Genomic DNA, 10,822 nt, shown 5'->3' on the forward strand with positions numbered 1-10,822 from the left:
CCCCCCCCCCGCCCCCCCCAAACCTGGAGAGTTTAAGCCAGTCAGGGAACATCCTTAGAAGGACTGTGGAGCCCTGCTCCACCCTTTCCTGTCATAAGGTAAACAAGCTTTGCATGATATGCTTCCTCTATACATATTAAAAAGCAACAGGGCCAGAACCTCTGAATCCACAAGTCAAATAAATCATCTCTGTAGGTGCCGCCTCAGACATTTTGTTAAAGTAACAGAAACCTGACTGACACTCACTGGACATGATGCTAGTGTATCAAAGAAAGGCCTACACACTCGTGTTTATTACAGTAGCTAAGATACAAAAATCAACCTAGCTGGCCACCAAACAGATAACCAGGTGAAGAGAATCACAAAGGAATATACTCCAGACAGAAACCAAACAGAAGCCAATACCCTGGAGCTGGGGTTACAAGACTGCTTGAGAACAGGAGTCTGCGGCAGTCATAAGAGGGATTTGCTAATAAAAACACCTAGCTCTCAGACTTCATCAGACAAGTGCTAATCCAGCTGTGGAGCATTTAGCTACCATACCACTCCCCGCAAGGCTCAGGGACAACCGGGAAAGATGAGGTGTAAAGAAACAGAGGTTCTAGACAACCAGGGCAAAACTGTCGTCTGGATATGACAGACCTGCTATACCTAAGGACTCACAGAGCTGCGGTTCCCTTCACAAAACCTGTACAAGATCAAGTCAGTCAACATTCCAGCACAGAGTGGGGAGATCTCTAAAGCTCCCATCCCCAACTGAGGAATTATTGACAGTTGGTGGCTTCTAGGGGAGTAAGAGATTTCTTTTAAGGGTTTGGCACCAGAGGCCAAAGCTCCAGGGAAGATCCCCACCCAGGAGTATAGGGGTAGCACAAATTGAACTAGTAAACTGGTTATTTAAAAAAACAAAGCAAAACAAAAACAAGAAAGAAAGAAAAAAAACAGCTAAGGGGGGGGGGGGGATGGTAGTGCCGCCTTTAATCCCAGTACCAGGCAAAGGTAGGTGATCTTTGTGAGTTCGAGGTCAAGTTTACAGTCTACAAATCCAGTTCCAGGACAGACAGGGTTGTCACACAGAGGAACCCTGTCTTGGAAAAAGAAAAAGAAGCAGAAGAAAAGACATGAGTTAGGAGGAAGTGGAGTGGTAGGGAGGTACGATGGGGAGAAATGGTGGGTGAATATGGTCAAAATATATCGTATGTATAGATTAAATTCTCAAAGAATTAATGAAAGTGGCATATTTTTAAAATAAAAATAAATAAAAAATTCAGCCAGGCGGTGGTGGCGCACGCCTTTAATCCCAGCACTCGGGAGGCAGAAGCAGGCGGATCTCTGTGAGTTCGAGACCAGCCTGGTCTACAGAGCTAGTTCCAGGACAGGCTCTAAAACCACAGAGAAACCCTGTCTAGAAAAACAGAAAGAAAAACAGAAAGAAAGAAAGAAAGAAAGAAAGAAAGAAAGAAAGAAAGAGAAAAAAATTTCAACCACTTTCACTAAAATGGGTGGACTAGGGGATATTATGTTAAGTACAGAAAGTCAGGTATAATGAAGCATGATTAATAAAAGCTCAGAGACTAATATTGGAGTTCAACCTGAATATCCAAAAAGCAAAGCAGCCAATCAATCACTGGCTCTTACCTCAACCTCAGTCTGAAATAGTGATTCTGCCTCCAAGAATCTCAGAATGAGACTGTGTCTGAGAGCTGTTTCCTCCCATTTTATAATCCTCTCTAGGGCTGAGATTAAAGACTGCACCACTGGGATTAAAGACATGCACCGCTGGTTTCTATGGCAACTATTGTGGGTATTGGGATTAAAGGTGTGTGGTGCCATTGCCTGGTCTTTAAGGCTGACCAGGGGGGCTGTTTTACTCTCAGCTCTTTAAGCTTTATTAAAATACAAATGAAATGCCACCACAGCATAAAGTCAGTATACTCTCTCCCTAATGTGTAATCAAAACGAAGGCAAGCTGACAGAGCATCGTGATGCTAGAGAGAGGCCGGCTAATATGTACAACAAAACAGACAGAAGCAATAATCCTGGGCCTGGGAAAGTAGCTCAGACAGAGAGTGCTTCTTGTTTGAGGCCCTGCATTCAATCTTTAGTTATTACAGCAGGAAAAGTGAGGAAGATATGTGATTTTATACAGACTGAGCAGTTATATCGCATGCACACACACATGCACGCAAATCAATTAATGAAGAGAGGCCGAGAATTTCAAAAAGATCAAGGAAGCGTATATGGGAGGTTTTGGAAGGAGGAAAGAGAAGGGAGAAATGTAATTGTAATCTCAAAAGTAAAAAATAAAGGGGCTGGAGAGATGGCTCAGAGGTTAATAGCACTGGCCGCTCTTCCAGAGGTCCTGCCTTAAATTCCCAGCAACCACATGGTGGCTCACAGCCATCTATAGTGTGATCTGATGTCCTCTTCTGCCACGAAGGCATACATGCATGTAGAGTACTCATACATAAAATACATCAAAATAAATAAATAAAAAGTAAAAAGAATAAGGAGAAAAGGGAGGGAGGGAGGAACTCTAGTGTTTGGTTGCAGAATGGGATCACTACAGTTCACAATAACCTATATTTTATTAACAAATGGAAAAAAAGGAGTTCCAAGCCTCCAAATGGAAATGTTAATCACCCTGATCTGATCATTTTATAAGGGTATTTTTACCAGTTTTCACACTGGGAGCTGGGGAAATGGCCAGTGGGTAAAAGTACTTGTTGTGCAAGCATCAGGACCTGAATTCCAACACTCACGTAAAAAAAGCCCACCATGGCTGAGACTCATCCTCTGGCTTCATGAGTGCCCATGTACACACACCCCCACACACACCTCAAAAATTTAAAACAAAAAAATCCTGCTTTTAAAAATACACTGTATCTCCTAAACATGACCAGTTTTGAGTTAAATAGGTCTTGAATGTTTAAGGACACAGGGAACTGGAAAGATGGTTCAGCTGGTAAATGCTGGCCAGATGAGCATGAGGGAAGTTCAGAGCCAGATCACCTGCATAAAACGCCAGGCACAGCAGTGTGGGCTGGGAGGCAGAGACAGGAAATTCTTTAAGCTCACTGGCTAGTCACTGAGCTCAGTCTCAAAGTCTTAAAGAGGTGGAGTCGTGATCCAGACACAGAGCAAGCAAAATGTGACTGCCTCGCCCAAAAGGTACCGAGCCACGTGGCTAACACAGACAAGAATAATGGGTTAATATAGGTTATAATGAGTTAATAAGAGGCCTGAGCTAATGGGCCAATCAGTTTATAACTTAAAAAAAAAAAAAAAACCTTGAAGAAGTGACTAAGGAAGACACCCAGCACCAACCTCAGACCTTCCCAGGCACATTTTCTCTCTCTACACAAGGGTGAAGAACTAACCTGCTGATCTGAGCAGCATTATAAACTGCAGACATGTTGAATTACCACTCTGCACCTTGCAAACACATAAGACTGAAGTATTTTTAAAAGAAAATTAAATAAAAATACAAATTTATGCAATATACAATTGGTTATTGTTAATATCTAAAAGGACAACTTGAGAAAAAACTGGGCAAGTTCTGAAAAATGACAGGCACCCCTGAAAGACCTGGATAAATCCAGACCTCCCCAGCAGGAAGAAAATAGTCAAAAATCCAAGCAGGAAGAGAGGAATCAAGGATCTAGGATTGGCCGGTTCAGTGAATGTGTTTTGGGAACTAGCTGATTATGACCTTGGGAGTGGTCCTGAGAGGCAGGGAGTTGCCCCCTTGTAATCCTCACTGGAATTTTCGGAATTTTCTGTGACACACTCCTAGCCAATTCCGGATCACTGGGCTGTGGTTTCTTCCCTTAAAAATCGGTTCTCCCAGGCACTCAGGGTTGAACTCTTCCCCTGCATGGGTTATGAGTCTCGGCCCCAGTGCACTGGTTCCTGTCTCATCTCATCAATTAAAAAGCCCTGTGTGATTGCAGCAAGGATGGTTTCTCATGAGTTACTGGGGGGTCATGTTATCCCGAGGCTTGAGTGAGAGTCTCCCCGCACCGGGGGTCTTTCACTCCTAAACAAAAAAGACACAAACTACTCTACCAGGCTTAATTATCTCAACACACAAAACCACATTTGGTTCTAATTTATCATTAGACAAGCTTTAGAGCACACAAGACACATCAACAAAAATCAACTCTTGCTCTTAATCTAGTTCAGTTTATGTCTGTGTAAGTGTGCACACATTTCTCGTGTATGTACAAATTTCTCCAAAACAATGGGCTACAGCTATATAAAGCACTTAGATTCAATGACAACCATACATTCAAATATCCCTAAATCAGTGATTTTTAACCTGTGAGTTGTGACCCCTTTAGGGTGGGGCAATGTGTCAAATGATCCTTTCACAGGGGTCAATCTAAGATCATCAGAAAACAGATTATTCAACTATGATTCATAACAGTACAAAATTATAGTTCCATAGTAACAAAAATAATTTTATGGGCCAGGCGGTGGTGGCGCACACCTTTAATCCCAGCACTCAGGAGGCAAAGGCAGGAGGATCTCTGTGAGTTTGAGTTCATCCTGATCTACAAGAGCTAGTTCCAGGACAGCCAAGGCTGTTACACAGAGAAAACCTGTCTTGAAAAACCATCAAATAAATAATAATAATAATAAAATTTTATGATTGGGGTCAAAACATGAGAACTATACTAAAGGGTCATAGCATTAGAAAGGTTGAGAACCACTGTCCTAAAAGAATTCACAACTGAAGAAACAAATGCAGAATATGGTGTTTTGGAAAATTACTGATTTGATAATCAGCACAAGTTTTAAATTTTTTATTGTTTCTAAGTGGTGTTGGAAAAAAAACAAAAACAAAAAAAAGAAAGAAAAGAAAAAAGAAATCCATACCTCAAGGCTAAAGACAATAAAGAGTAAAGAGTCTTAAAATTTATGAACTGGTACCAGGAGGTGGTGGCACACGCCTTTAATCCCAATAGATCTCTGTGAGTTGGAGGACAGCCTGGTCTACAAGAGCTAGTTCCAGGACAGCTACGGCTACACAGAGAAACCCTGTGTTGAATAAAAAAGAGACTGTGAACAGGAATAGGTTGTGTGTGGCACAACATCCCTTTAATCCCAGTACTTGAGAGGGAGACCTTGTTTCAAAAGGGAGAAAGGAAAAGGGTTAGAGGGCTAGACTAAAGAAAATAAATTATAACCAAGGCTAATATGCTGGGAGGGTCAGGATTTGTTCAGGTCTTTCAATGCTGTATATGATCCAGGGATGACTGCCTGAAGCAACACCTGGCAGCAGGAAAGAACCTCAAGCTGAAACATTACGATTCCCACCCAAGAGCGGGCCGTACAAACAAAAAAACTTGTTGGATAAGAATTTTAAATCTTGAAAGATCCCCTACTTTCTTGCGAAGGCACTAATACACTTCCAGGGATGGAAAAGCTCAGCTTTCCTGGCAGGATGCTTGCATGGCTTGCAGAAGCCTCAACCAGAATCCCTAGCACTAAAGAAAACGAAAAATATTTTAAAAGGAGAATGGCCATATAGTTTTTCTTTTCCTTTTTTACTTTTTCGTTTTTTGAGACATGGTTTCTCTGTGTAATAGCTCTTGTTGTCCTGGAGCTCACTTTGTAGACTAGGCTGGCCTCAAGCTCACAGACTCTCCTTCCTCAGCCTCCTGGGTGCTGGGATTAGCACCAAACAGCTTTTCAATTCATAGATCACTAGGCTACTGTTTGGCTCTACATACTTTCCTTGAGAAGGTATGCATAATTTACCCTGTCTTCTAGCTGTTGTCTTACAGTGTATACTTTTATGGCACCCTGTGGGTTTTTTTTTTTTTAATCTTTCTTGGTTGTGTACATACATGGTGGAGATATAGCTAAGACTGAAGAGCTGACATGGCTAGCTTTCTTTGAAACAACACAATAAGAAGAGTACTGTTCTCTTATAGGGCTGGGTACTCTTATAGACAATGTGCTATTTTTTTCTTGTTTTGTTTTGTTGAGACAGGGTTTCTCTGTGTAACAGCCCTAGCTGTCCTGGAACTAGCTCTGTGGACCAGGTTGGCCTTGAACTCACAAAGACCCACCTGCATCTGACTCCCTAGTGCTGAAGTGCGTGTCACCACCACCCAGCTACAGTGTATTATTCTTATAGGGACAGTGATGTCATTTGTAAGGTGATAATTTTTCAAATATTACTACCAGAATCTGAGAGTTCTGAATCAGACACAGCAACTGCTTGTTAGAAATTTTACTTTTATTTCTGCTCTTTGAGCTGTTGCAAATTATTCGGGAAAAATTAATTCAGAGTATTTATTAACCAAAACAAACAAAACCACTGTGGGCTTATGAGGTGGTTGTGGGCAAAGGTGCCAACTGCCACATCTGATGACCCTGGGGACCCACATGGTGGAAGAAGAGAACTGACTCAAATTCCTTTTGACCTCCACCAGGTGCTGTGGCTTAGCTGACACTCCTATAAATAGATAAATAAACAAAGTTTCTTAAAAGCTACAGGCAGGCTAAAATAAGACCAACTCCTATTTAATCTAATACAGTCTATGTGCTCCGGATTCAACAGACACAAATTATACCAATTTGCATATCCATAAACAAAACTCTAAGACAAGCTTACAAAAGCAAACAGCATACTATACTCTGCGATGTCTATCTAAACTTCAGGATTAACAATTCTGTAACAGTCATTTCACTCTAAGCTTTGTTTTCTATTTCATTAGAAAAATCTAAAATTCTAAATAACATTTTCTGTGAGCAAATAAAATTTTTCTCTCTAAATTTACTGAAAGAGGCCAGAGAGTTGGCTCAGTGGTTAATGGTGCTTTTTGTTGTTGTGAAAGACCCGGGTTCGATTCCCAGCAACCACATGGAAGCTCACTGCCTCCTCAGGCAATAAGCACACATATGGTGCACAGATGCAGACACATAAAATAATAAAAACAAATCTAAAATAAAATAAATGTATTCAAAGATAGTTTGTTTTTTCTTAGCAAACACAGGATGTTTCTTCTAAAACATTTCATAGGAACTCTGCATTACAAAACAGGTGCAGAAGCAATCCCTACTCTGCATACTCCAGTCTCTTGGTATGGCCTTTCTAGGGTGCCTGCACACCACCTCTGACCAGCAGAAAGCAGGGAAATGCATCTGCTCCCCTGGTTTCATGAGCATTCTCTTGGCTGCAGTTCCGAGACACGTTTATATTTGCTGTACTAAGCACGTACTTCATACTCAAGAGTTCTCGTGTGTATCAAAGGAGCACAAATCTCTTCTGGCTTCATCAGACCTTTAAATCAAAGCTTTCATTATTGAGTTGCACATAATTCTATCCACATACAGAATTGAGCTCAATGAGTAAAAATGTAACAGACAGTTTGTGGCCTAGGCTATACCAAAAATGTTTACATAGCAATCAAAATTTAGTGCCAAATAAATTAGTTTGCCTAATTAGACCTGGCACTATGTCACAGAACACTAGTAAGTAAGCCTGTGAAACTAAGAAGTATAGGCAGGCTGGCAGTTTGACATATTGACAGATAAAGTCTGTTATTTTTATTTTTTTATACTGGCAACTGGACTCAGGATTTGAACAACTGGCAAAAACTCTTATCAACTGAACTACAACACACATTCTCTCTCTCTCTCTCTCTCTCTCTCTCTCTCTCTCTTTCTCTCTCTCTCTCTCACACACACACACACTTTTAAGAGAGGGATGAGTGAGACTGGTCATGACTTCTAATCCTCTTAGTTTGTCTTGAGTGCCGGGATTACATGTATAAACCACCATGCCCAGATTAAAATCTTTATTGTTGTATGTTATATCACAAATCTAGTCAATGTAACAGAAAACATTGAACCAAGACTTCATAATCTAGTACATACTATGAAAATGTACTAGTTAACCTTAAAAAAAACAGAATTAGAAAATAGAAAAGACATCTTTAAGTTAATGGCCAGGCTAGCTACAATCAATACTAAATAGACATCAGGCTGGGAAGCAGAAATCTTAAAAGACTTTTAACAAGCTGGTTAATAGGGCTCTCCCCTCCAACTGCTTGGGGTTGAACCCAGAGCCTCCTGAATGCTAGGCAAATGCTCTGTCACTAAATTACAGCTTAAACCAAGCGATGGTGGTACACGCCTTAATCCCAGCACTCGGGAGGCCAAGGCAGGCAGATCTCTGTGAGTTTGAGACCAGCCTGGTCTACAGAGCTAGTTCCAAAAAAAAAAAAACAAAACAAAACAAAAACAAAAACAAAAACTAAGTTACAGCTTAGTGTGGCATTGACCTAAGACAAAATAATGCCAGCATCCATTAGAACATCTGGATTTAACGGTCTGAGGAAAGTCATGACAATGTCTCAATCAGCCATAGCCAAGTTACAGCCCAGTACTGACGACATGACAACAAAACCAACACATTTGCAGGCAACTGTGCAGCTCTGCAAAAGGAGAATGCTACGGAAAGCATGGCTCTGACTGGACCTGCCAACTCAGCCACACAGTAGTGAAGGCTCCTCTGCCATAACCTGACTTTCCTTTCCAACTACATGACGGCGAGAAGTGACAGAGCGAAGTAAACATACAGTCGTCACTAGGCATGCTAACCTTTAATCCTGGGACCCATCCAACAGCTTCTCTCCCTCATGAAATGGTAGGATGCCTCAGCAAAGAATTCTTTTTGTTTGTTTGTTTGTTTGTTTGTTTTGCTTTTTTTCGAGACAGGGTTTCTCTGTGTAACCAACTGGCCTAGCTGCCTTAGAACTAACTTTTGTAGGCCAGGCTGGCCTCGAATTCAGAGAGAGCCACCTGCCTCTGCCTGTAATCCAAACACTCAGGAGGCTGACACGGGAGAATCATGAGTTAAAGGCTAGCCAGTATTATACACCGAGAATGCTTCCAAAAAAAGACCAGAGCTAACATGATGAAGGTTCCCAGTCTGCCAGGAAAAGCAGAAATATAAACAGTAACGCGCCATAAAATCCTTCATCTAAAGATCCTCTTTACTAAAGAAGTTTACCTTTTGACAGCCTCAAAAAAAGCAAAATTAAGAATTCACCTATTCTTTGAGAAAACTACTAATTCTACTGAGCATTCAATGGTATGATATATGGTCCATTTACATAAACAAACTTAAAAGCTTGTTGCAATCAATGAATGATCATCTCATGACGATTCAGCAGTAGATGCTTGTTGGGGTGGAAAATAATTAAAAATTGGTTTGAAAATGTCCAACAACTTATCAAAACCTACCTGATGAGCCACAAAAGTCAAACACAAGCCTCAGTTAAAAGTCAAAGGTTCCACAGAGCCACGTTACTGTTCTATTTCTACTAAAAGAGAACACAAATTTTGGGATCAATACTTTCCTGGCAGAATTATGACTTTGGTACTACGTCTTCTAGAAAAAGCACCTGTTCCTTCTGTCAGCTGCCAGCTGTAACCTCCCTTTACTACCCTCATTTTTCTAGAGCACTATAGATAAAATTATATCATTCATGCAAAAATCTGCAAAATAGAATACTGGCCCTGAAAAAGTTGTCAAAATTACCCCTCAATTTTTTTACAAGGGAACCCTAACCCTGGAGTTACCAATGGGAAGATCCTGTAGGTTCCTGGACTGTTGGCATATGTCCTCTTAACCCAGGAATCTCCTGGGACCGTATTTCCACCCTGTGGCAATCTGCGGGTCAACTCAAGCCGTACACAAGTGTTAACAATTTTCACTGAATTATCTGAAAATCCAAGAATCCAAAACCCTCTTGCAGGTTTAATTTTTAAAACTGGAAAGTAATGTGTTAAATCCTTTCTTAAGATTTAAACTTGTCCGACATATAAACCTTCTCAAGAAAGCACAAAGAAAAAGAATAAACCACTCGCGTCAGAAGAAATCTGAGTGACATCTCTAGTTCCAGAAATCACTACTATCTTCTAACATCATTGCCTCTCCATTCGCCTTCCTTGTCCGTGGACGCTCCTCGCACTCCAGCTCTTAAAAGGACCACAAACAGAGCCCTATAGCCCACTACCCAAAGATCTTCGACGCCTTGAAAGCCACTTTCCTGTGAAAAAGTCATCCCCCAAGGGTTCATTTTTCTTCCTGGACTTTTTCTTTCTAACCTTTAGGCCAAGAGACTTCCCATCCGACCCCTCCCTCTTTCCAGCCAACACAAACTCCCGGCCCTTCAAAGCCACCATTCCCACCGCGTCAGGTGGCTGTCAGTCCCCACCCGGCTGCCTTGCCCTTGGGCCGGTTTCAGGCGGCCCGGGGCCAGTTCTTCCCATTCCTCACACCCACGGCAATAGCCCAGGGCGCCTCCTCCTCCGCGTCCGGGTTCCGGGGACCCCTCGCACGTCCCTCCTTCACCAGCTGGGCTGCAAGGCCCCTGCGCCTCGCCCCTCGTTGCCGACTTCCTCCGGATTCCATTCCAGAGCGGCCTACCCCGGCGCCCCCAACCGTCTCCCCGCGGTCCCCAGCGTCCCCGGCTCTCACTCACCCTTGGCTTCAGGTGCCCCCCAATCTCCCCTCTCCTCAGCCTCGGAGCCCGCTCACCTCCGCGGTGGGAGCCGAGCTGTCCGGACCCAGCTCGGAGCTGGCGTCCGGGGTCCTCGGCGCGTTGGCGGAGCGCAGCGCCTCGAGCGGCAGACGCAGAGCCTGGGAAGGGGAGCCGGAGCGCAGGCTGGAGCCAGCTCGGCTACGCGCGGGCATCGCTCCGGCCCCGTCGGCGCCCCGCCGCCAGCAGCGGCCAGCCGAACCGGAACTGCTTAGGGGGGCGGGGCGTATCGGAGAAGGGGCGGGGACAAAACCGGA

At 42.9% G+C, this 10,822-nt stretch overlaps 1 protein-coding gene across 2 annotated transcripts in view; it reads right to left on the reverse strand.

Moving 5' to 3' along the window:
* Samd8 (sterile alpha motif domain containing 8) overlaps window positions 1-10,786 on the reverse strand; it is a 49,970-nt gene extending 39,184 nt beyond the window's left edge. The window contains exon 1 of one of the 2 annotated variants that reach the window (XM_050126928.1): window positions 10,565-10,786. In XM_050126928.1, coding sequence (XP_049982885.1) covers window positions 10,565-10,720 — 156 coding nt within the window. In that variant the 5' untranslated portion in view covers window positions 10,721-10,786. Of the gene's footprint in view, window positions 1-10,508 lie in introns of both variants that reach the window. The other variant, XM_050126929.1, reaches the window with a different exon arrangement.
* Between the last annotated feature and the right edge of the window lie 36 nt (window positions 10,787-10,822).

The sequence above is a fragment of the Alexandromys fortis genome, unplaced genomic scaffold, assembly GCF_014885135.2.
Source record: "Alexandromys fortis isolate MF-2015 unplaced genomic scaffold, M_Fortis_MF-2015_v1.1 scaffold_273, whole genome shotgun sequence".
Classification (NCBI taxonomy): Eukaryota; Metazoa; Chordata; class Mammalia; order Rodentia; family Cricetidae; genus Alexandromys; species Alexandromys fortis.